Below are 27509 nucleotides of genomic sequence, written 5' to 3'. Positions count from 1 at the left end.
GACAGTAAGACCTATGAACGGGTCCCTGCAGCCGGTGCACCTGGAACAAAGAAAAGCGAGTGCTTTTTGAAAGTCTTAAAGGAACAGGGACCCCACAGCTGGATGGAAGCATCCCGGGACACTTAGCCCAGCAGCTGGGAATCCCAGGGAACTCCGGGCGCCCTAACCCCTTGGGCAGCAGTGCACGGCTCAGAGGCCCCTCACGGAGATAAAATGTCCTCCCGCCCATTCCCTTTCCGACACGGCTCTGCCATATTGAAGAAGCAGCCTGAGGCTGGCCACACCCACGGCAACCGCGGAGCTCCACAGTGGCTGGGCAAGAATTAGAAACCCTGCCTGCATGCAGCTACCCAGCACAAGCCGCTAGGGGTCGCGGTTCTCCCAGGAGAGGAAGGCCACAAACCAACAAGAAGGGACTTTCTCTTGGCCAACACACACGCCAACTCCCCACAAATACCTCTATCGCCATGAAAAGGCAGAAGAATTTGATACAGACCAAGATCACAGAGGCAAACCCTGGGAAGGAGATAGACCTAACCAATCTCCCTGAAAAAGAATTAAAAATAAAGCTCATAACCATGCTGACGGAGCTGCAAAGAAATACACAAGAGCTAAGGGATGATGTCCAGAAGGACATTACAGAAATGAAACAATCTCTGGAAGGATTTATAAGCAGAATGGATAAGATGCAAAAGGCCATTGATGGAATAGAAACCAGAGAACAGGAATGCATAGAAGCTGACGTAGACAGAGATAAAAGGATCTCCAGGAATGAAACAATATTAAGAGAACTGTGTGACCAATCCAAAAGGAACAATATCCGCATTATAGGGGTACCAGAAGAAGAAGAGAGAGAAAAAGGGATAGAAAGTGTATTTGAAGAAATAATTGCTGAAAACTCCCCCAAACTGGGGAAGGAGATAATCGATCAGACCCCAGAAGTGCACAGAACTCCCAACAGAAGGGACCGAAGGAGGACAACACCAAGACACATAATAATTAAAATGGCAAAGATTAAGGAAAAGGACAGAGTTTTAAAAGCAGCTAGAGAGAGGAAAAAGGTTACCTACAAAGGAAAACCCATCAGGCTATCATCAGACTTCTCAACAGAAACCTTACAGGCCAGAAGAGAATGGCATGATATATTTAATGCAATGAAACAGAAGGGCCTTGAACCAAGAATACTGTATCCAGCATGATTATCATTTAAATATGTAGGAGGGATTAAACAATTCCCAGACAAGCAAAAGTTGAGGGAATTTGCCTCCCACAAACCACCTCTACAGGGTATTTTAGAGGATTGCTCTAGATGGGAGCACTCCTAAGACTAAATAGATGTCACCAGAGAAAATAAAATCACAGCAAAGAAAGCAGACCAACCAAATACTAACTAAAGGCAAGAAATAAAATCAACTACCCACAAAAGCAGTTAAAGGAAACACAAAAGAGCACAGAATAAAACAACCAACATATAAAGAACGGAGGAGGAGGAATAAGAAGGGAGAAAAGTAAAGAATCACCAGACAGTGTTTAAAATAGCTCAATAAGCAAGTTAGACAGTAAGATACTAAAGAGGATAACCTTGAACCTTTGGTAACCATGAATCTAAAGCCTGCAATGGCAATAAGTACATATCTTTCAATAATCACCCTAAATGTAAATGAACTGAATGCACCAAGCAAAAGACACAGAGTAATAGAATGGATAAAAAAGCAAGACCCATCTCTATGCTGCTTACAAGAGACTCAACTCAAACCCAAAGACATGCACAGACTAAAAGTCAAGGGATGGAAAAAGATATTTCATGCAAACAACAGGGAGAAAAAAGCAGGTGTTGCAGTAGTATCAGGCAAAGTAGACCTCAAAACAAAGGAAGTAACAAAAGATAAAGAAGGACATTACATAATGATAAAGGGCTCAGTCCAACAAGAGGATATAACCATTATAAATATATATGTACCCAACACAGGAGCACCAACATATATGAAACAAATACTAACAGAACTAAAGGAGGAAATAGAATGCAATGCATTCATTTTAGGAGACTTCAACACGCCACTCACTCCAAAGGATAGATCCACTGGACAGAAAATATGTAAGGACACAGAGGCACTGAACAACACATGAGAACAGATGGACCTAATAGACATCTATAGAACTCTACATCCAAAAGCCACTATTTACAATAGCCAAGAAATGGAAGCACACTAAGTGTCCATCAGTAGATGAGTGGATAAAGAAGATGTGGTACATATACACAATGGAATATAATTCAGCCGTAAGGAGAAAACAAATCCTACCATTTGCAACAACATGGATGGAGCTAGAGGGTATCAATAAGCCAGGCAGAGAAAGACAAACACCAAATGATTTCACTCATATGTGGAGTATAGGAACAAAGACTAAAGGAACGAAACAGCAGCAGAATCACAGAACCTAAGAATGGACTAACAGTTACCAAAGGGAAAGGGACTGGGGAGAATGGGAGGAAGGGAGGGATAAGGGTGGGGAAAAAGAAAGGGGATATTACTATTAGCATGTATAATGGGGGTGGGGCACGGGAAGGGCTGTGCAACACAGAGAAGACAAGTAGTGATTCTACAGCATCTTACTATGCTGATGGACAGTACTGTAATGGGGTTTGTGAGGGGGACTTGGTGAAGGGGGGGGCCCTAGTAAACGTAATGTTCTTCATGTAATTGTAGATTAATGACAAAAAAAAGTATATAAATGAAATTATTGAACAATGAATTTTACTTTTTCAACTTAGGCATTTTGCAAGATGCTTTGTCTTTATTTATAGCTCATATTTATTCAGGTTCATACATTCAATTAGGTTTGTTTCCTGTAAGTAGCTCATATTTCTGCAAATAGTTGTATATATAGATAAGTAATACAAGATTCTGCAGCAGGCAGATTCACAAGCATCCTGTGAAGCATTGTCCATTGACTAATTATCCCCCCATAAAGATTATTGACTCCTGTTTTTATGTGAGACTGCAGTTAGGTCTCTCTCTTGCTTTGTCTTAAGGTATATAACAATAAGAAATGCCATCATTGTTTTAAATTTCACTGAAATACTTGGCATTTTACAAGAATAGTGTATGTTAATTTCTTCCCATGCCCCTTCTTGTTCACTTCGAGAACCATAAATTATTCAAAAGCAAATGCAATGCTGTTTGAAACAATGCATTTGTTGGAAGGCAATTTCTCCACCTCTTACCAGGCAAGTGTGGCCCCCATCCTTCTCCAGATGACCTTGGGGTGGTCCTTGCTGCAGAGTCAGATCCCAGGCGCCAAGGGTCTAGTTTTGACACCTGCTGTGTGTGCGTTGAGTTCAGTGAAGTTCCAGGCCATCGCCTTGCACTTTCAGGATGCTCCTTCCTCATCCTCTCCTGCATTATGGGAGCTGCGACACAGTCGCAGGGGAGATGTCTGCAGGGTCTCCATTAAACAATATTTTTCAAGTCACCATTAGAAATAGTCTGTCATTTCTGGTGACAAGTGCAGGGAATGTGATTGGTAATGTGAGCATGTTTATGTTTCTAGATATGTGTCCTTGTCATGATATTCCTATGTGGGAAAACTGTACTTCACCCCTATTTTCCAAAAGAGATGAGACAAATACAACTAAAAAAGGAGATTAAATATTAGGTTTGCTTAAGAGGTTCTAAAAATACAGTGAGATAATCCATACAGACTTGAATGTGAATCTTTCTCTTGTTTAGCACTTTGTGATATACTGTGTGGATATAAAGTAGCTGAATCCTCTGTCCTGAAACAGCAATGATCTTCCTGGACGCAGGACCAGCACTTGTTAAGATGACAGAGTAAGAGCGCCTACGTCTCTCACCAGGAGTCTCCCAGCCAGTTGGTGATGGAGTGGGAATTCAGCCTGCTGTGTACTGCTAACCACACACATACTGCCTGAGTTGAAGGCTGATTTAAAAAGACAGGAGTTCCTGCCCTCAAGGGGCTTTTCATCTGCTCTGAGTGGTAGAATCCCCAGGGACAGCTCTCTGCAGGGCATGTGAAAGTGTTGTTGCCTGACTGCCCCACTGATGCCCTTGGTGTTTCCTTGTTTCCATACTGTGTCTGAGTCAGGTCATCTCTTGTGACTGGTACCACAACCAAATCCAGCTTCATTGTCATTAGGAGTGACTCCAAATTAGAAACAGGCTCCCCTTAAACATTCTTGCCCTCTGGCGTTTGTGTTTGCTGCATTGACTGACCACATCTGCCCCAGCCTCTCTCCAGCACTGTGTAGGCAGTAGGTTCTCTGCCAAAGTTTATCAAATAGCTCAATAAGCTGATCTCAGATGGATGTGGGAGTGGCCCAATGCCAAGTTCAAAGTCATTGCTTCTAACAAAAAGGCTTCTTATTTTGATTTATTTATTGAGCAAAACACTGTTAATTTTGATGGAATCCAAGTTAGCACTTTGTGATTTCTAATCATGGCCATGGTTTGGTCACTTGTTTGAAATATGGCTCCTTGAAAGGATAGAATATTTTAAAGAATATGTTTGTGCAAAATAAATTCCTTTAGCTACCTCTTCTCTTTAGAAGTAGCATTCATACATATTTTATATATAAATTGACAAGACTAGCAGAGACCTCACCTTCCCTGTAGCAATTTGAGCCAGACTGATTGAGAATTTATTGCCTAATTATACTTGTCAGCCTGACATAAAAGTCATTAGTTCTAGGAAAACAAGTTTGGCATCCCAGAATTATCTCTAATTAATATAGTCAATATCTAACGTATACTTAAAGGTAAACAGAATAATAATCTCCACAGCACATGTTACAGACTACAAGGAACTTACGGTAAGCGCCTTTGGGTCATGAAGCCGAGCTCTAAGTAGAAGTCTTTATTAGAGAAAATGCTATGTTGTATATTGGCCTTCTGCTTTGAATACATTGTTATCAGTGCTGCTGATACCACTCCCTCTGATACTGATACTGACCCGATAGTGACTCCCTACTGATAATGATACTGATCTTAACTCCCTCTGTTGATGAGTTATAAAGATCACTGAAGAATCAGAGAGGTTATATAATACTGTTAGTTGGTGGGTGACTGAACGAGGATTTAAACCTAGGGTCCAGTGTGTTTTCTCAAAATTAGAATCCACTTATTAAGTTGATCTCTGTCACGTCTACACATGATTTTACTTCTCTTTCTAAAGCACATGTCGACTTGGAGTTCAGCTGGACAAACCAGATAGTCATACTGAGACAGCCATCTAGCAGAATATTTTCTTCTGCCCATGCTGGATGGTCAGTGGATATTGCAGTGAAATGATGCAATGCCAGTGACCTCACAGGACAGCTGTCATGTGTGCATATATACTGGTCCCCTCGAATACCCTCCCACACTGCCCAGCACCACAGTGGTCATGGTGTCCGGGATGGTAAAATCATTATTACCAGTTATTGCCAAGCTGCTGCACAGTTCACAACATACTCATTCATTTGCTCATAAATGTGCACATTTCTGCCATAAACATAAATATCAGAAACTGTTTTGAACAAGAGGTTCGATTCATTGGCCCTATTCAGTCTATCCCAAAACAGATTCCATTATGTTTTTCTATACCAATTAAGATATTTCTGTAACACTACATCCTATCATAAAATGCTTGTATTTAAGAATCAGAATAGCTGTGGGAGGTCAGTGTAGTTATTTTTCCATTTTATCAGGTCATTTCTGCAGCAATCATTTTGCATAGTTACTTATTTAAATTGTAGGATAGACTGAAATATTAACTTACAAGTTAGAATTAGCAGTTAAAGTAGTTGAACATAAACTTACTCAAACCTGCGGAGTGATTGGCCAGGGAGCCTGTACTTCCTCTTCCATGCCTTATTCAAGAGTGCTGAGTGTGGATGTCATTTAGAAGGCTAGGAGACCACAACTCATACTGTGTTTCTTGGTGGAACCTGAAGGACAAAGGGGCCACTAGCTCCTCCGGAGTAGAGTTCACAGGACATTTCCTAGGACTGTCCCCTCAGGCAGGCTGACTTCTTCCTGAGGTGTTTGGTTGTAAACTGAAGAGTGAGGAGCAGTGAATGGCACCACCGTGTACATAGCTACATTCAGACACAGACACAGACTCTTCAGAGCAGCTCTGTGATAACTTGAGGCTAATTGGAAACGGTGCCTCCAGTAAATAAGCCTCACCAGGTGTCTAACCCTCTCTTTCGAGAGGTAAAAACAACACTAATTGTACCTGCTCTCAGAGGAGACTGCACAGGGTGCTGCTGTTTCCAAAGACACATTCATTTGGTTTAGTCAGACACTGTGGCCCAGGAGCAGTAATTGTGGTCCTAGAAGAGTCAGCATCCAGGGTGTCTAGACAAGAGAGATTATTTAACACTTGATTCATTTGGTTCTAAGAAAGTCCTGGTAATAGAGAAAGTAGGTGCAGATTTGCAGAAAAAGGATTTCATTTCTTTTGAAATTCAGGTTCACACAGAGTACACAAATATTGCATTCCCTTAAATGACATAGAGCAAGGCGTGCCATTGGTATACATCATACAAGTGGTTTGCCAAAGTTTAGTTTCATGGCTTCTAACATAACTAATTATTTTTGTCTCCTGCCTTCCTAGTTTTCCCTTCTGTTTCTGCTGCAAATATATAAGGACTAAAAATTGTCCATGTGACATACTCTGTGGCTTTTGCCTCCCCTGAATCTTTTGAATGCTTTTCAGATTCCTTTTATGTAATCTTTAATTATTTTAAACACTAATATACTATTTTCTTCACATCTCAGTCATTCAACAACTAAAGGTTATCACAGTAAAACTGTATATTTTCTCTAACCACAGATAACCTCTTAACTTGCATTCAGAAACCCATGAAACTTCCACTAGAAACATAACCTCTACTCTGCATGCAGGCACAGTGCTGCCTTCCATAGTAGATACACCTAACCCCAGGCCTGTGGACATAGGTAAGGAGAAAACATAATCATGATGTCTTAAATGATAAGTCACTTAAAGCAGAAGAAAAATGCTCTAGCACCAGAGCAATAGGCTTTGCAAAGGGATTGGTCCAGTTGCCTCTTGTCATGTAGCTAACTAATGCCAGACCTAGTGGCTTAGCAGAAATCATTTGATTTTGTTCATGATTCTGTGGGTTGGGATTTGGGAAGGGCATGCACGGGCAGTTTGACCCACATGGCAAATGCTGGGACAGCTGGAACTGGAGGATCCACTCTCAAGGCAGCTCCTTCACTCAGATGTCTTAGTGCTCTGAGACCTTCTTATCCCCACATGGCATTTCAGTCTAAAGGGCCTCTCCTTGCAGTTTGGGCTTATAATGTGGTGGCCTGCAGGTAATCAGGCTTCTTAATGTGGAGGCTTCAGACCCCAAGAACGAATGCTGGAGGGCAGCAAGCAGAGGCTGCAAGGCAGCTTTTGACCCAGCTGTGGGAGTCCCCTAGTCACTCCTGCATTTTGGTCAAGCAAGTTACTAAGGGCAGCCCACATTCAAGGGAAGACTAATGAGATTGCACCTAATAATCTCTAGAGCAGAAAATTATGGGCTTTAAAGGAACTGCTTGTAAATCTTTGGGGAATAAATCGTTTTTGTAATTACTGGTTACCCAACAATTACTTTGTATTTGAGGAGAAAATGTGAAATTTCTACATTGTTTGTTCTACTTTGTATTTGTTATTTTGCCTTAATGCAGTAAAATCATTGAGCTGTCATTAACTCCCTGTTAATTATGATGGTAGTGATGCTAATTGTTTATGGATAACAATGACAAGAGAGGGCTTCTTTAAGTGTTGAATGATTGGGAATATCGTTATGCTGTTGGCTCAAATAGAAACCCAGAAGCCCAGGAGAGAGAAGTTTGAGCCAAGCAGTATAATGATGTTTCAGAGATACAAGTAACACCACACCCAGCCTAAAACTCATTTTTCTTTCAGAAGAAGTTTAGGGCGGTAGTTCCAGATTTGGTTCACTCCAAGAAGCCATGGCTCATTCTTCTCTGAGAGTCTTTGACTTTACTGTACTGTGGGATGGCCACCTCAGCTCCAAACAGCACATTCATTTTTAATTAACAGTAAAGGGAAGAATTGCTCTTGATGTTTCCATCCCCAGGAGCTCCACACAGTTTGCTCCTAAGTCCTGTTAGCCAGGGTTGGCTCAGATCCGTGTTCTAGCTGTGGACAAGCCGGGGAGAGCTGGCACTGGCATTTTCAGGCTTTTTCACAGGAGGTGAGCTCTGTGAAGACACTAGTAGGTCACCAGCATTGTCTATCACAATAGTGGATTCCATTCTCTCTCCCAAAGTTGGTAAGGGTTCACTTAGCTTTATAGGGCTTACGTGAGCTAAGTCATAACTATAATAAATTAGCATTTTCTAGAAACCTAGTTTCTAGTTTCTCAGTGGGCTTTTTCCCTTTTCTTTTGTGACTGGGGGCTAACACAATTACTTCTTAACAAATAAAGTATTTATTTCCTTTGTACTTCTAAAATTTGAATGAAAGCTCTTTGACTTCCATGAAGACAGGCATCCATCCCATTATGCATCTTGCAGGGTTGCCTTTCTGGAATTATTACATATTATATATCTTTCTAAGTGCCTTTATGTATGTACCTATGGGTTTATAAGAGGAAGGAAATTCTTTAGGCATTATGAACCACATTTGTGTGAGTCTGGAGGCTTGGAGAACTCCCTGACATGTAGTCTAAGTTGAACCGGGACGACCAATTCTAGCTGTTGCCCTGAATGACAGAGGATGGCTCAGCTGAGCATTTAAAACAAGCAGAGTAAAGCTAAGAAAATATAGACTCTCAGCTAGGAAGAAACTGTCATGACTCAGAAGGGGCTGGTTTAGGCACCTGGGAATGCACAGTAGTGCTTAATTTGCTAAACTGGATAAAGTTGGAGTCCTTTATTGTGTGGATCTGTAATTTTAATTATCTAGCATAATCCGATTGTGATTATTTTTAATATAATAAAATTTACACACAGTAAATTTGAGCTGAGAGTCTCACTAGAGACTTTTGCTAGAAAAAAGTAGAGGAGAGGGAGAGATCTGAGGAGAGAAGCTCTACATCTCATTGTCTGAGCAGTTCATTTGTTCATCTGCCATTCACTCAGGCCCCCCACTCCCTCAGTGCTACAGACGGGAGGAAGGATGAGACCTGGCCTGCCTTTGAGGTGCACACGGTGTTGTGAGACGCAGTCAGCGGCCCTGTCTTCTCACGAGAGAGAAGTGACTATAGGAGATCAGTGTTGCTTACCAGGCCAGCTGGTTGAGCTGGTTCTTCTTACAGTTTTAAAGTGCTTAGTTTCCAAATTTGAATGGGAATAGTAAAATCACATTATGTCATAGTAATTGTGTTTGAACTACATTACAGTGAGTGCCAAGAGACAGCCTTACCTATTCTCCTTTCTGATAGTCCAGACAGAGATTTCAAAGCAACTTGGTGTCTTGGGAAAGTTTTTATTTCCCAAATACCTGAAACGATTGATTCAAGTCAGTGAATCTGTAATTTACTAGAACCTGTTTTTCTGAAAATCATATTTTAAATGTTAAGAAGTATTGTTGAAAAACTGATGTTTTTAACAACAAAAAAGCATTAATGCCTTATGCACTGGCCAGAAAGAAAGCAAAAACTGATTTCAAGCTCAAACTCTCCTTTTAATTCCCCCCCAACCACCCAAATCTGGCCTCACTTTAGACTTGAATACACATACAAGGTCATGTGAGTCCTAATTCATGTAATCAAAGGAAGTCAGCACCTTTTTTTCCCTGAGGATCCCATGGATGGCCTTAGCTGCGTGGTCTTGACTGCCATCTTTGACTCCAAATCCCAGGGCCAGCTCTTCTAGGGCCAGCTCATCACCTTGCATCTCCTCCCTGCGGGTGCAGCCTGTCAGGAAGACTCTTTCCAGGCAGGCCTCCTCAGCTGGCTTAGCATGAACAGAGGGAAGTCACTGCTGGAACTGGAAGCCCTTAGAGGTGGCTGTCACACACATTCTGGAGCTCCTCAGCCATCCTTGTTACAGGGAAATACATTACCTGCAAGCCCAGAGTCACCCACCACTTCCAGGACTTTTTCTCCCTGCAGAATATTTTTTTACTTCCCCAAATCCAGAGGCTTCCAGAATATAACTGTTGGCTGGACTTTCTTAATCAAAAATATCTCAGAAAAAAGTGTTTTCCTAACCCAACAGCTTCCACCTTTTCTAACCCTGGTCTTTTACATTTAGCCACATAAAATACTGCAGAACTTTGAAATTGTAAATTTTCTTTAAATGAGTTCAGCATTCAAGGTGTCATGGATCAGGCATTCAAGGCCTCAAGTCCCTGAGCTTTCTTCCCTGTTTGGGGGCAGCCAGGCAAGTGTCCACCAAGATCTAGTGACCCCCTTTGCTGTGGGTGATTCCCAAGTATCCCAATGCTTTCCATCTCATTGCCTCTTTCATGTGTTACATAGGCTTATAATAGTTTTTGTCACAAGAATGGTTTTAGAACAAAATACCTCAGAAGAATTGGGTCTAGTGACAACTTAGTGCCTGTAAAATGGCTACTTCAGGGGCTTCCCCAAGTGGCTCAGAAGTATCTGTGGCCCTGCGCCCACGGCTGCGCCAGGTCATGGGGAGAGCACAGTGAATCTTCCTGGGGCATCGATTTCCAAGTTGATGTGGAAATAGGTAAATGCTACATCTAGCCAGCATGTTAGGGGGAGAATACAAAATTTGTAATCATTTTTAAGGTAAGATGTTCTCAGCATAAGCAACTTCACTGCAGCCTGATCTCTGAGGGATCAGGTAAGTCTCATCCAGTCCAGGCAACTTCAGAGAAAGTTTGAGAAACACTGTACTTAAGAATGTTCCATCATACAAAAATGTGTAACTTTTGAAAAGGTGTCCTGTTATGGTACTCATTAACTCCTTATTTTGTTGACTACTGGCAAACTATACACATTCTTATTTTATGTAATGTATATGTGTCAAGGAAGCTGATGTATTCATGAACTAAATATTCTCAAATGCAATATACACTTTTAAGGAACCCTAAGATTAATTACTTTATAAATAATCACCCCCTGATTATTAGTTTTAAAAGTTTGAGTTTAGACTCGGGGGAAAAGATGGCAGTGTGAGAACTGTGGCGGAAATCTCCTCTCTAAACCACATATGTTTTAAAAATACAGCAAATACAACTATTCCTAAAAGTGACCAGAAGTAAGAGCACACCACCAGCCAGTCTACATCTGGAAGAAGTGAACATCTCACGAAAAAGGGTAAAGTAAAAAAGATGCAACCTGGCGGGACCTGAGCACTCCCCCAACCCCAGCTCACTGGCAGGAGGAAGAGAATCAGAGTAGGGAGGAAGTGGAAGCACAGGACTGCTAAATACCCAGCTCTAGAAATGTACCCTGGGAGCACAGATCCGCATTGCATGGTGCTCTGGAGATGAGAGGAGCTGAAACCCAAAGTCAGAGACTAAGACTGCAAACAGGTTCCCACAACCGGCTGCCCTGGGGCAAAAGAAAAGCAGATGCTTTAAAAGATTTCTCAACAGTCAGAAGGCTGCTAAAGGGCCAAGGGTTTAGGAGAAGGAACAGGTGGACAAAATCATCCCACACACTCATTCCAGCAGGTTAGGAACTTTCAGGAGCTTCAAGCACCCTTTTTTCCTGGTTGGCAGGGCAGCCCTGAGGTCCCTCACCATTATAAGCAGCCTGCCGCTCCTTCCTCCCTGCCAGCATCTGTGCATAAACCTGCTCTCCCCACCATAGCTGAAGACCAGCTGGAGGGCAGCCTGGCCTACAGCAACTACGCAACTTAATGCAGAGGCTTCTGCCTGTGCATGGCTAAATGGCCCAGACAGCGGAGACAGACATGGCAACAGAGAAGCATGAAAGGGCTTTGCCTTCCCTGAAAATACCCATGCAGCTCGCCTGCGACCCCTTCCATCGCCTAGGCCATCCCGAGGGCAGCCCCGCCCATAGCAGTTTAGGGGATTAACCCAGAGGCCGCACCCTGCATGCGGCTAACTGGCCCAGACAATGGAGACAGGCACCGCGACCAGAAAGCCAAAAAGGGCTTTGTCCTCATGACAGAACCTGTGCCACTCACCTGCAACCCCCACCATCGCCCTTGGCCATCCCAAGAGCCACCCCAACCATGGCAGCTTAGGGGAGTAACTCAGAGGCCACTCCCTGCATGCAGTTGATTGGCTCAGACAGTGGAGACAGGCACTGAGACAAGGAAGCAAGAAAGGGCTTTGTCTTCACAGCAGAACCCACGTCGCTCACCTGCAATGCCTGCCATCACCCTAGGCCATCCTGAGGGCCACCCTGCCCATGTTACCTTAGGGAATTAACCCAGAGGCTGCCCCTGTGTGCTGTTGACTGGCACAGACAGCGGAGACAGGCACTGCAACTGGGAAGCAGTAATGACTTTGTCCTTCCAACTGGCACCCACACCACTTGCCTGCGAACACTCCCATTGCTCCAGGACTATGAAAAGGCAGAAGAACCTTGTTCAATCCAAAATCCCTCAAACACCAGAAAGAGGGCTCAGTGAGACTGAAATCACCAATCTTCCTGAAGAATAATTCAAAATAAAAGTCATAAGCATGCTGATGGAACTACAGAGAAATATGCAAGAGCTAAGGAATGAATTCCGAAGGGAGATAAAAGAAATGAAAAAAACAATGGAGGGATTTAAAAGCAGACTGGATGAGGTGGAAGAGACTCTTAATGGAATACAATTCAGAGAACAGGAATACAGAGAAGCTGAGGCAGAGAGAGAGAAAAGGATCTCTAGGAATGAAAGAACATGAAGAGAACTGTGTGACCAATACAAACAGAACAATATTCACATTATAGGGGTACCAGAAGGGGAAGGAGAGAAAAAAATAATAGAAAGTGTCTTTGAAGAAATAACTGCTGAAAACGTCCCCAATCTGGGGAAGGAAATAGTGTCTCAGACCATGGAAGTCCACATATCTCCCAGCACAAGGGACCCAAGGAGGACAACACCAAAACATATAATAATTAAAAGGGCAAAGATCAAAGACAAGGACAGAGTATTAAAAGAAGCCAGAGAGAGAAAAAAGATCACCTACAAAGGAAAACCCATCAGGCTATCATCAAACTTCTCAGCAGAAACCTTACAGGCCAGAAGGGAATGGCATGATATATTCAATGCAATGAAACAGAAGGGCCTTGAACCACCAAGAATACATGGGAAGATTATCATTTAGATTTGAAAGAGGGATTAAACAATTCCCAGAGAAGCAGCAGTTGAGGGAATTTACCTCCCACAAACCATCTCTACAGTGTATTTTAAAGGGCCTGCTCTAGATGGAAGTGTGACTAAGGCTAAATAACTATCACCAGTGAAAATAAAACCACAGCAAAGGAAGTAGACAAACTAAACAGTAAACAAATGCAAAATTACATCAGGTACCCACAAACTCAGTCAAGGGATACACAAAGAGTACAGAATATGACACCTACCATATAAAGAGTGGAGAAGGAAGAAAAGAAGGGAAAGAAAACAGATTCATCAGACTGTGTTTATAATAGTGTAATAAGTGAATTAAGGTAGACTGCTAGATAGTAAAAAAGCTGCCCTTGAAACCTTTGGTAACCACGAATCCAAACCCTGCAATGGCAATAGGTATATATCCGTAGATAATCACCCTAAATGTAAATGTACTGAATGCAAGAATCAAAAGAGTTAAAGAATGGTTTAAAAAGCAAGACCCATATATATGCTGCCTACAAGAGACTCACTTCAAACCCAAAGACATACACAGACTAAAAGTGAAGGGATGGAAAAAGATATTTCACTCAAACAATAGGGATAAAAAAGCAGGAGTTGCAATACTTCTTCCAGACAAAATAGACTTAAAAACAAAGAAAGTAACAAGAGACAAAGAAGGACATTACACAATGATAAAGGGTTCAGTCCAACAAGAGGATGTAACCATTATAAATATCTACGCACCCAACACAGGAGCACCTACATATGTGAAATAAGTACTAACAGAATTAAAGGGGGGAATAGAATCCAGTGCATACTTTTTAAGAGACTTCAACACACCACTTACCTCAAAGGACAGATCAACCATGCAGAAAATAAGTAAGGACACAGAGTCGCTGAACAACACTTTAGAACAGATGGACCTAGTAGACATCTATAGAACATTCCACCCAAAAGCAGCAGGATACACATTCTTCTCAAGTGCACATGGAACATTTTCCAAAATAGACCACATACTAGGCCACAAAAAGAGCCTCAGTAAATTCAAAAAGATTGAAATTGTACCAAACAACTTCTCAGATCACTAAGGTATGAAACTAGAAATAAATTGTACCAAGAAAACAAAAAGGCTCACAAACACATGAAGGCTTAACAACATACCCCTAAATAATCAATGGATCAATGATCAAGCAATATATGGAGACAAATGAAAAAACAGCACAATGCCCCAACTTCTGTGGGACACAGCGAAGGCAGTTCTAAGAGGAAAGTATATAGCAATCCAGGCCTTTTTAAAGAAGGAAGAACAATCCCAAATCAACAGTCTAAATTCACAGTTATTGAAACTGGGAAAAGAAGAACAAATGAGGCCCAAAGGTAGTAGAAGGAGGGAGATAATAAAGAAGGAGGGAGAATAAATAAATAAAATTGAGAAGAATAAAACAGTAGAAAAAAGTAATGAAATCAAGAGCAGGTTCTTTGAGAAAATAAACAAAATAGATAAACCCCTAGCCAGACCTATTAAGAAAAAAAGAGAATCTACACACATTAACAGAATCAGAAATGAGAAAGGAAAAATCACTACAGACACCACAGAAATACAAAGAATTATGAGAGAATACTATGAAAAACTATATGCTAACAAACTGGATAAACTAGAAGAAATGGACAACTTTCTAGAAAAATACAACCAAGACTGACCCAGGAGGAAACAGATAATCTAAACAGACCAATTACCAGCAATGAAATTGAATCGGTAATCAAAAAACTACACGAGAACAAAAATCCCAGACCAGATGGATTCACTGCTGAATTTTATTAGACATTTAGAGAAGACATAATACCCATTCTCCTAAAAGTTTTCCAAAAAGTAGAAGAGGAGGAAATACTTCCAAACTCATTCTATGAAGCCACCAGCATCATTCTAATACCAAAACCAGGCAGAGACACCACAAAAAAAGAAAACTACAGACCAATACCCCTGTTAAACATAGATGCAAAAATACTCAAAATATTAGCAAACAGAAGTGAAAAATACATCAGGAGGATCATACACCATTATCAAGTGGGATTTATCCCAGGGATGCAAGGATGGTACAACATTGGAAAATCCACCAACAACATCCACCACATTAAAAAGAAGGACAAAAACCACATGATCATCTCCATAGATGCTGAAAAAGCATTCAACAAAATTCAACATCCATTCATGATAAAAACTCTCAACAAAATAGGCATAGAGGGCAAGTACCTCAACATAATAAAGGCCATATATGACAAACCCACACCCAATATCATACTTAACACTAAGAAGCTGGAAGCTTTTGCTCTAAGATCAGAAACAAGACAAGGATGCCCACTCTCCCTGCTTCTATTCTACATACATATGGAGGTCCTAACTATGGCAATCTGACAATACAAAGAAATAAAAGGCATTTAGATTAGTAAGAAGGAAGTCGAACTGTCACTGTTTGCAGATGACATGATATTATACATAACCCCTAAAAAATGCACTCCAAAACTACTAGATATAATACCTGAATTCAGCAAAGTTTCATGCTGCAGAATTAATACACAGAAATCTGTTGCATTCCTATACACTAAGGATGAACTAGCAGGAAGAGAAATCAGGAAAAAAATTCCATTTACAATTGCATCAAAAAGAATAAAATACCTAGGAATAAACTTAACCAAGGAAGTGAAAGACCTATACTCTGAAAACTACAAGACACTCATGAGAGAAGTTAAAGAAGATTCTAATAAATGGAAACACATCCCATGCTCATGGTTAGGAAGAATTAATATTGTCAAAATGGCCATCCTGCCTTAAGCAATCTACAGATTCAGTTCAATCCCTATCAAAATACCAACGGCATTCTTCCACGAACTGGATCAAAGACTTCTAAAATTCATATGGAACCATGAAGACCCCAAATAGCCAAAACAATTCTGAGAAGGAAGAATAAAGCAGGGGGGATTATGCTTCCTGACTTCAAGCTCTACTACAAAGCCACAGTAATCAAGACAATTAGGTACTGACACAAGAACAGACCCATAGACCAATGGAACAGAATAGAGAGTCCAGATAAAAACCCACACATATATGGCCAATTAATATATGATAAAGCAGCCATGGACATACAATGGGGAAATGACAGCCTCTTCAACAGCTAGTGTTGGCAAAACTGGACAGCTCTTTGTAAGAGAATGAAACTGGATTACTATCTAACTCCATACACAACGATAAACTTAGAATGGATCAAAGACCTGAATCTAAGTCATGAAACCATAAAACTCTTAGAAGAAAACATAGGCAAAACTCCCTTGAATATAAACATGAGCAACTTCTTCATGAATATATCTCCTTGTGCAAGGGAAACAAGCAAAAATGAATGATTGGGACTTTATTAAACTAAAAACCTTCTGTACAACAAAGGATACCATCAGTAGAACAAAAAGGCATCCTACAGTATGGGAGAATATATTCATAACTGACATATTCTATAAGGGGTTGACATCCAAAATATATAAAGAGCTCACGTACCTCAACGAACAAAAAGCAAATAATCCAATTAGAAAATGGGCAAATGATCTGAACAGACAGTTCTCCAAAGAAGAAATTCAGATGGCCAACAGGCACATGAAAAGGTGCTCCACATTGCTAAGAATAAATGCAAATTAAAACCACAATGAGGTATCACCTCACACCAGTTAGGATGGCCAACAGCCAAAAGACAAGCAACAGTTGTTGGCGAGGATGTGGAGAAAGGGGAACCCTCCTACCCTGCTGGTGGGAATGTAAACTAGTTCAACCATTGTGGAAAGCAGTATAGAGGTTCCTCAAAACACTAAAAAATAGACATACTGTTTGACCCAGGAATTCCACTCCTAGGAATTTACCCTAAGAATACAGCAGCCCAGTACAATAGACAAGAAATGGAAACAACCTAAGTGTTCATCAGTAGATGAATGGATAAAGAAGATGTGGTACACAGTGGAATAATATATATTATTCAGCCGTAAGAAGGAAACAAATCCTACCGTTTGCAACAGTGTGGATGGAGCTAGAGGGTATTATGCTCAGTGAAATAAGTCAGGCAGAGAAAGACAAGTACCATATGATTTCCCTCATTTGTGGAGTGTAACAACAAAGCAAAACTGAAGGAACAAAACAGCAGCAGACTCGCAGAACCCAAGAATGGACTAACAGTTACCAAAGGAAAGGGACTGGGGAGGGTGGGTGATAAGGGGATTAATGGGCATTATGATTAGCACACATAATATAGAAGGGCACGGGGAAGGCAGTATAACACAGAGAAGACAAGTCGTGACTCTATAGCATCTTACTATGTTGATGGACATGACTGTCTGGGATATGTGGTGGGACTTGATAATAGTGGGAATGTAGTAACCACAGAGTTGCTCATGTGAAACCTGAGCATAAGATTGTATATCAATGATACCTTAATAAAAAAAATTGATAATACTCAGAACTGATGAGAAAGGGCAGAAAACATATGCAAGCCTATCCCATCTACACTCTCTTAATACCAGAAATCGGAAACAGCCTCAAAGTCCTTAAACAGACAATTGCTTAAATGCTATAACAGGCATACAATGCAATAGTGCAGAAGAACCCAAAACAATGACATACATAATTTTAATTAATATAAAAAGTTGTTATGTATACTTTTATTAATTTCTGAAGTAATACATGCCTTTCTAGAATAGATAATGCAGATATATATAAAGTAAAATGATGATGTTTCCTCTACTTACCCTGCTTCTATTCCATTCCCCGCTGTCAAAAGTTTGTTTTGTACCCTGCTAGTTCTTCTCCCACCACAAATAAAATCATATTGCTGTGTATCTAGTTACAAACACACAGAAGTTTTAAACAAAATATGAATCATTCTGTGAACATATCTAATACTTGGCAACTTCCTTTTCTCATTCTACATATCAAGAATATCTGTGATATATTAAGTAAAAAATAAGGTTATAAAACAACATGTTTGGAGTGGTCCTGCTTTTACAAAGTGGGTGTATATATTTTTGTCAACAGAGAGAAAAATCCAGACACGTAGATTTCTTGGTGGAGTGAGTACAGATGATTTTATGCTTTTTCCACTGTTGGACTTTTTAAATAAGGAGTTTGTATTATCTTTTTGTATTACTTTTATAACCAGAATAAAATCTGCTTTACTAAGAAAGAAAAAGTTTGAGTTTAATAAAGTTATTTTTCTTAAAGTGAGTTTTTTCACCTAACTAAAAAACATCTATTTATCTTAAACTGGAAATAGTTCTTTATTTATTTGGCTTTCAAAAAATTACATCACCACCATTGAATTTATCTGACTCAGACCAGTAAAAATTTAAGATTATATTTGTTAGTGGAGTTGAGTAGTCTAAGAAGTCTTTTTTAGATTTCTGACCATGTTATGTATCTAAATTAGTATTTCAAATTATCTTGAGCATGTACCACAACACATCAGTTCCCTCGTGAAGCTCTTCGGGGCAGATGATTTAATAACCATGGGATTAACCAGGCTAACGTCAAAGTTGGTTTGGGATGTTGTACTATTTCTTGCTCTAAGCTGTTATATTAGTCAAATACAAATGTTCAAGAGTACATTTTCATTAACATGCTATATTTGTCCAGCTGCTTCCAGATGTTTTCTTGGTCTTCATGCCATGTCATTAATTCAATAAATGTTTAATGGAAGGTTTATTAAAGTTTTGTTATTCATACTTAATGTAAAAGAGTAGAAATGAAGATAAATTAGGTTAAAGTGGAATGAATAACATGTAATTAAAATAATTTGGAGTACAATTTAAATAAACTTCTGGTTCATTTGAAAGTATTAAAAGTATGTGATCACGGCTTAAGATATGTTCAAATGTACCATTATGGAGAAAATAAGAATACTATATTATTTAAAAATGCATTATTTAAAAATGCATTTTCTAGATTCCTTGAAACAGACTATTAGCTTTAGTCTAAAAATAGAAAAGTTAAAACTAACTTAGCTATGGTTATTTAACAAATATCTGGGTTAAGCAACTGCTCATACAAGATTTAAATAAAATGTACAAGAAGATAAGTATGATTATTTTTGGCTAGGATAGTATAGTATATAGAAATCCTTACAGATCAGTTACATTTTTTTCACTGATTCTTTAACTGTGATTATAATCTTACGTAGGAAAAATACTATATAGCAGGATGTTATTGACTTGCCTACTGTAGTATGAAATAAATTTTAAAATTTGAAATAAATCTTATTAATCTAAAAATTCTATCACTGAATTAATGTAATAAGGAGAAAGTTCTTTTTTTTCCTGGAATGTGATTAAATCAAATTTTGCAATCTAGTAAATTAGCTTTACTTTGACTTAAAATATTGTTCATACTAAGAATATTGGGTAAACAAGAATTACGACTGTAAGCTTTGCTGCAATTCAGAGCATAGCACAGGGACAGGCTCTGACTTCTATGAAAATGCTGACTTTTGTTGGTTTTGCTGGTAGAGTGAGGTTTTAATGAACTTTTATATGTTTTTATTATTAGGCTATCAGCTGCAAAGGTCAACACAGTATATCATACACTCTGTCAAGGAATCAGACTGTGGTGGTTGAGTATACACATGATAAAGATACGGATATGTTTCAGGTAACATCTCCTTTTCTTTCTTTTTATTGAGATGTAATTAGCATAACATTATATTAGTTTTGGATATGCAGTGTAGTGATTCCATATTTGTCTCTATTGCAAAATGATCACCACAGTAAGTCCAGTTAACATCTGTCACCATACATAGTTATAAAAAAATTTTTTTCTTATGATGAGAATTTCAGGACACTATACCACCTACTTCAAATATGCAATACAGTATTAATTGTAGTCACCATGCTGTACATTACATCCCCATAACACATCTTTTCTTAATTGAAATTTTTAACACATTTCCCCCTCAATTCTGTGTTTTGGTATATAATTAAGACTTCTAGCACAGTAACGTTTGGTGATGTACAAGGAGAAAGATGTGAGGATAATATATTTGAAAATTAATTCTTGTTTGGCTTTTGAAAGACTAAGGGAAAACTTAATTCTAAATTTGCAAGAAGACATTATAAAGACTACCTTCTCAGGTTCAATGTAATTAAAAAGGGATATTAATAACAAGAATAAAAAATTTTAAAGCCACTTTTAAAAGCCAACTTGTTCAAAATACTCCCTAAATAACACTTGAATAAAAGAAGACATCAAAACTACAATTATAGTCCTTTTAAAAAAATGACTATGAGAATATTATATAGCAAAACTCATGAGATGTGACATTGTACTCAGAAGAAAATGTAAAAACTTTTTAAGTGCTTTCATTTTCTGAAAGGATGGAAGGAAATTAAAGAACTAAACATCTTAGTTCTTTTTTTTTTTTTAATGACAGTAAGAATATACAGATTTGGGAATACCTTTAGTGATGTATAATAAGATAGTCCAGAAATACATCAAAAGAAAGCAGAGGAAAGGAATTAATTTAAAAATGCATCAGTTAATTTAAAAAATAAGGAATTAATTATATATCCAAGATTTGGTACTTTAAGACAACAGAAATTTAAGGCTAATATGGCAAAACAAACATGAATTGAGAACCATGAAGCTTCACATATCTATATGGAAAGGTGAATTATTAAGTAAATGATGTGATGTTGAAACAGATGTCAAAAAGGTATCATAGATACTAACATCAAAAAGGGGATATAAATAGCTCTTAAAAATAAGAATATACTCAACCTGACTTATAGAAATGTGACTTAAAATCAGAGAGAGATTATTTTTCCATATCAGATTGGCAAAAATCCAAAAGATTTCAGATGTGGGAAGCTCTCCTACATCCTAGAATTTGGTATAACCTCTATGGAGCAGTGATTTGGAAATATCTATGAAAAATACAAAATGCTTGCACTCTTTGACTCAGCTCTTCTCTTCCTATAAATTTTCCTAAATATATCCAAAATGACATTTTTATTGAGTTATTGCTCGAAGCATGATTTAATAGCAAAAGATTGCAAACAATCTACCGTTCAGTAGGGTACCGGTTTAATAAATTCAGGTGCAGCCATACAGTGGAGGCTTCCAAGTCTGTAAAACAGAGAAGCTCTATGTATAGACCCAGGAAGTACTCCAAATGTATTTAATGAATTAAATATTAGTATTATCAAATATATTGGGCCCTTGATAGTATGATATCCAATTAAGATTATTTAATGTTAAATGTTAAATAATTGGCTGTTGCTGTTAAATATATTAAATAGTATATCAATCAAGTATTAAATTAGTATAAATAATTTAAATGATGCATATATGCAAAAATCCCCAAAATAATTAAGAAGACATTATTTATAAAGCAGTTGCCTTTGTGGGCAAGAGGGCTGACCAGGTGGTACACTAGGAGGTATTTCACATGTTTTGATTTTTTAACCGTGTTAATGTGATAGCTAATTTAGAAAAATTAAACAATTTTACATAGTCATAGATTTAGACATAGTTATTTAAGAGCCAGTTAGAACTCAAAAGTAAGATTAATCGTATTTAGACAAAATATTAACAGTGGTTTTACTCTTCATGCTATTCTATTCTATAATATTCTATATACCTTTTCTTATCACTCTTCCAAAGTCAGTCTCTCCCTAAATAAGTACCAAACTATTAATGTTCTTTGTATTCTTCATTTGCAGCTAAAATAATAACAATAATAATAATGCCAATTTCACTTACGTATCATTTTGATGAAGCAGTAGAAAATTACTAATTTTGTTAAACCTCAATTCTTTTAATATTCTGTGTGACAAAATGGGAATTGTACTTAAAGCACTCAGAAGTTAATTAGCGAACACATTCATTATTATTTTACATAGAAGATTCCCAGTATTAAAAAACGGAATCAAAATTTTACAGTTGTCAGTGGTACACTTTTTATCAATTAAAAAATCAACAAGTGACTCTGATGGCACATGTAATTTCATTACTATTCTTTAGTGACATGCTGTGACATAAATAGTGTATTTTTCACTATTGTACGATCACATTCCACTCAGATTGTTCACTTCCTTCCCTCTCATCTCTGCAAGTATAGAATGAATTAAAGATTTAGCTGGATTTTTTTTTCAGCTTCTTGTTATTACTTCTTGTTTTTTTCAATTATAGTAAGAACACTTAACATGAGACCTACCCTTTTGACAAATTTTTGGGTGCACAAAACAGTATTTTTAACTATAGGCACAATGTTATACAGCAGATCTCTAGAACTTATTTTGCATAACTGAAACTGTTTGTATGTTGAACAACAGTTTCCCATTTCTCTCACCACCTCCCTCCCCAAGCCACTGACAACCACCATTCTACTCTGTTTATATCATTGTAATATGCATTATTTGTGCTTCAGTAAATGGCTTTTCTCTCATAGCATTATTTCCTCTAGGTTCATCCATATTGTCACATGTGACAGGATTTCTTTCTTTTTAAGACTCAACACTATTCCACTATATGTATATGCCACATCTTTATCCATTCACCTGTTTTCATATCTTGGCTGTTATAAATAATGCTGCAGTGAGCAAGGGGCAGCAGATAGCCCTTCAAGGTAATGATTTTAGTTCTTTTGGATAAACACCCAGGAGTAGAATTGCTAGATCACATTGTAGTTTTATTTTTAATTTTTTGAGGAACCTCCATGTGGTCATGAACTTCTGAGTGCTTTATGCACAATTCCCATTTTGTCACACAGAATATTAAAAGATATGATATTTAATAAAATTAATAATTTTCCACTGTTTCATCAAAAGGATACATAAGTGAAATTGGCATTATTTTTTTTAACTGCAAATGGCGAGTCCAAAGACCATAGGTACAGTTTGGTGCCACTGCTTTAATTCCTGCTAAAGCACATCATTTCTTTAGTACTGTCAGAGCAAATGTCAGCACCATGGAAAAGGTGATATCTTCATATCATTATGAAAGCAATTTTGGCTTCATGGACCTGGCCCCTTTAAAAGGTGTCAGGGACCCTCAAAGGTTCATGGGCCACACTGAGAAATACCAACTTACACTTTACTAACTTCTTAATTTCACAGCTGAGAAATCTGGATCTTTGAAAGGAAAGCAGCTTAAACTAAGGGCAGAGAAGGCATTAGTGGCAGAACTAAGATTTAGGTCTCCTGAGTTCCGTATTCTCTAGATAGTACCAATGCAACCTCTTTAAACCAAGCATGGTGATTCCACAAGAATTTATAGATTTATTAAGAAAACATACCATGTTTGTCATTTTTACTAAAATAATCTGATTCCATTCACAGACTAACTGGATGTATTAGAGGATTAATGTCAGATCTCTCTAAGCAGAGTAGAATTAAGCAACTCTTAACCATTGAAAACAAACCAAGGTGCTTTTAATTTTTTCCATCTTTTATCAGTATGTCCAAAGCCTACCAGTGACAAAAATTTCTAAGCAAAAGGCACATAGCATTCATATTTCTCAAGTATGGACCTTGGTGTTGAGGGCTGTTCATTTTACCTATTACCCATTAAAATGATTCATAGGTTAATTGAGCATTTAAAAGCAGAACATCAGAATGACCCAAAAAAGTACCTTGAGCTGCATTTTCCACGGTGAAATCAGTTAGTAGGCTTATAACTCATAAATATTAATTGCCTGAGAAAAAATCAAAACTAGATATGAATTTAAGAGATGCGTTGAGTGAGAAAGTCTGAGAATAGTCAGGGTTTGAGCTTATATTCTAGGATAGTGGTACATGAAGGAAAAAGAGTGTAGCTATTAATAAAGTAAAATATAAAAAACAAAATAACTTAGGAAAGGAATCAAAGGAAGTGAGGAAATGTCTTACAGAGTCCCTGCAGTGAAGTGTGATGCCAAATGCCTCTGAGTGTGGTGGCACGGAAACTGGCTAGACCCTGGAGCCAGCATTCATCGTCTCTGATTTCTCAGTCTTACAGGCTTCAAGCCTGGGTGCTGCAATGCCTTACATTTTGGGGTTTTGTTTGTTTGATTTCTAATTTAATTGGTTTACAGTAGTTTTAGATAGTAACACTTAATTAGCTTCTATTTAGTTGAGAAAAATGTTAAAGGATATCTATATTTTTTTCAATACCTATTTCTTTGTGTGTGTGTGTGTGTCTCACACATGATCCTCCATCAGTTTTGTTTCTTGAGCACCTAACAGATACTCATCTAGTCACTGACAGCTAAGGCTCCCCTTAGGGAACCTGCACTCGGAGGCAAACAGACCAGGCCCCAGGGCAGGAACCGAGTGAGGGAGGAGGGAAGTGAAATGGGATGAGATTAGAGAGGTAGGCAGAGGCTGCAAGAGGTATGGCCTTGTAAAGAATTTGTGTTTTATCCCAGTGTTGGGGGAGCTGTTAAAGACTTAAAGCAAGGAAGAGATATAATCTGATTTGTATTTTTAAAAGGTATCTCCAGCTACTGTCTGGAGAAGAATGCAGGAGGCAAGTGTGAAAATGAGGAGTCCAGTTTGGAGGTTAAGGTAGCGCAATCCAAGGAAGAGCTGGTGCTACCTGGAGCTGAGGTGGGGAGAAGCCGAAGGATGAATGGGTGTTTGGGAGGTAGCGTTGGCAGGGTTTCCACAGAGCTCGATCTGTTATGGAGGGAAGGAAAGACTCACGGGTAATTCTTGGATATTGATTTTTGGCTGGAGCAAATTGGATGCCAATCATTGACAGAGGGACTCCAGTGGTTGAAAGGGGGATCTGGGTTCTGTTTGGAACATGTTTTGTTTGAGATCCTTATTAGACATCCAAGTGGAGGTGGGATGTGCTAGTCTGAAGCTGGGAGAGGGATCAGGGCTTTTTGTCTAATAAATGGGATTTGCTGAAATTACCTAGAGAAAGAACAGAAAGAGAAGGGGAGGGCAATGTACCAACTAGCCTGGAAGAGTTTCATTATTTGAATACCAGGTACAGCTGTGCCAGGATATGCTGGCTGAATAAGAAGCCCCAGAAACCTCTGTAGGAGTGGTTTCAGTGAAGCCTTGGGGAGGGAAGCTCAGCTGAAGTAGGTTGAGGAGAGACATTAAGGGGATGAGTAAGGAAATGGAGGTGGTGACTTGCAACAGGTTTGTCAAGAAGTATTGCTGTTGAGTGAATCAGAGAAATGTGGCTCTAGCTTGAGGGTTGCTCACAGGCGAAGCAAAGCCTTTTTAAAGATGAGAGATTAGTCTAGAACAGTGTTACTCAAACCGTGCTTAGCTGAGCAGTGAAATGTCTGTTAACAGTGCAGAATAAGATGACTAGGAAATTGAGAGAAGGTGTTTGGAGACATTAGCAGTTTGGCATCCTGAAACATCCAAGCCGTTTATCATTTTCCAGTACTCATTTTTATTGTATTTTATAAAAGGTGATAAAGATGAAATTTAAAAAATTAAAAACTGGTCTTTTGCCCCATAGAGTCACAGAGTTTGAGAAGCTCCAGAATGTGTTTGACAGCTGATGGCACAAACCAATAAAAAGAAAGAAATTAATGATTCAGGAGAGAGAGGGAGGCAATATCAGTAACAAAATCCTTGGGAAAGGGAGAATATTGGGGTCCCAAGCATCAGTGGAGAGACTGGTCTTGGAAAGGAGCAACAATATTTCATCCTTGTCATAGGAGGGAAGTCAAAAAGTAAGGTTCCAGATGCAGGGCCATGGATAGGATTGGCTGGAAAAAATGAGGATTCTAGGCCCTTCCAGTCTTACATATACTGATTTTGACAACCAGACAAACCCAGACTTTTCTGATGTATATAAAATTTAAAGTGCCAAATGGTGCTGTGTCTATGAGTGTCAGTGGTAGGGAGTTAATTCTCCCTGTGGCTAGTATATGCATATCAACACTATATGAGTATCAGATGAAATTCAGAAGCATCTTGGCTTGTGTACATGAGCAACATGAATAGCTGATGGAATTCAGAAACATTTTGGCTTGTCTACATGACTGCTCTTAAAATAATTCGAGTTGATCCAGTAGCCAAAAGAAAGGACAAGCTTCAAGTTTTCCACATTGGGTGAGATTTCAGTAGGAAAGTGGCTTAGTTTTTTTTTTCCCAGTGAAAGCAACATGAGATTTGTGTCCTAACATGTAAAATTATACTCGCATTCTATAGGTTAGGTTAGATTTAAATGGAAGTGAATTGGTAAACAAATCTTGTATGACCAGTCAGATAAATATCATGACTTGAAGTAATTGATCCTAGCAGTATGTTACAGTTGGAATAAAATGTCAAGTTTTATAGTCAATTCCAAGTTATTTATCAAGACATTAATTTAATCTATCAGGATGAAATCAGAATGGCCTTTCTGGAAGAGAGTAATCTCTGTAAGACAAGGAGCCAGTTGAATGACATTCTCCTAGTATGGTTTTAGCTTTTAGCTTATAACAGAGCTTGAAAAGTCTTTGCCCTCTTCCATGGAGGTGACAAAAATTAGGTCAGAGACTACATCTTTGTGAGAGCTGTGGGTTTTGTGTGGTGACCAAGCAATTTTAAATCTTTTTACATTTTACTCCTTAAACCTCATTGGAATAGCGATTCAGGTTTGTTCTGAGTTTATAGTAGCCTTTATTTTTTCCTTTATACTTTCCCTTTATTTGTGAAATGTTTTGCAATAAGTATCTGTTACTTTTATAATAAAAGCTCTTTAAGGTAAAATAAAGAAAGGTAAATACTGTAGGATATCACTTATAGATATAAGATTTAGATTTTTGAATCTAAAATACAAAAAAAATCAGAATCATAGAAACAAAGACTAGAATGGTGGTCACCAATGGGTGGGGAGATGGGAAGATATTGGTCAAACAGAACAAAATTCTAACTGTAAGTTTTGTAATTTGAATAAGTTCTGAGGATCTAATGTACAGCGTGGTGTTTAAAGTTAATACTGTATTTTATACTTAAGTAGCTAAGAGAGTAGCTAAAAAAAGGCTTTAAAAAAATTATAGCAGTCTGAATTACTAGCTTCTGAGTTACACGCTCAGCTTTTAAATGAATCTACCAGAAGGAAGATTCTGCAACTTTAGAAAGATGAACTGTATGATATGATTTTATAATATTTCTAATTTAGATTTTATGTTGCATTTTTTAACAAGTCAGATGATTTCTAAACCTGAAATGCAAACTCTCAGCCAATATGCCTCTATTCAAGTTGATGAGCTATAGTGAAGCCAGTAGTTTAGTTTATTCCAG

The 27509-nt window shown here is 38.5% G+C and overlaps 1 protein-coding gene across 2 annotated transcripts in view; it reads left to right on the top strand.

The window, feature by feature from the left end:
* PELI2 (pellino E3 ubiquitin protein ligase family member 2) overlaps positions 1–27509 on the top strand; it is a 207435-nt gene that overhangs the window by 163112 nt on the left and 16814 nt on the right. The window contains exon 3 of one of the 2 annotated variants that reach the window (XM_036918601.2): positions 19822–19923. The exons of the other annotated variant lie outside the window; for it this stretch is intronic. Within the exon in view, the coding sequence (XP_036774496.1) occupies positions 19822–19923 (102 nt within the window). The remainder of the gene's footprint in view (positions 1–19821; positions 19924–27509) is intronic. 2 annotated transcript variants of the gene reach the window in all.

Source organism: Manis pentadactyla, chromosome 11 (assembly GCF_030020395.1).
Source record: "Manis pentadactyla isolate mManPen7 chromosome 11, mManPen7.hap1, whole genome shotgun sequence".
Classification (NCBI taxonomy): domain Eukaryota; kingdom Metazoa; phylum Chordata; class Mammalia; order Pholidota; family Manidae; genus Manis; species Manis pentadactyla.
This window is presented reverse-complemented; position numbering and strand designations above follow the sequence as displayed.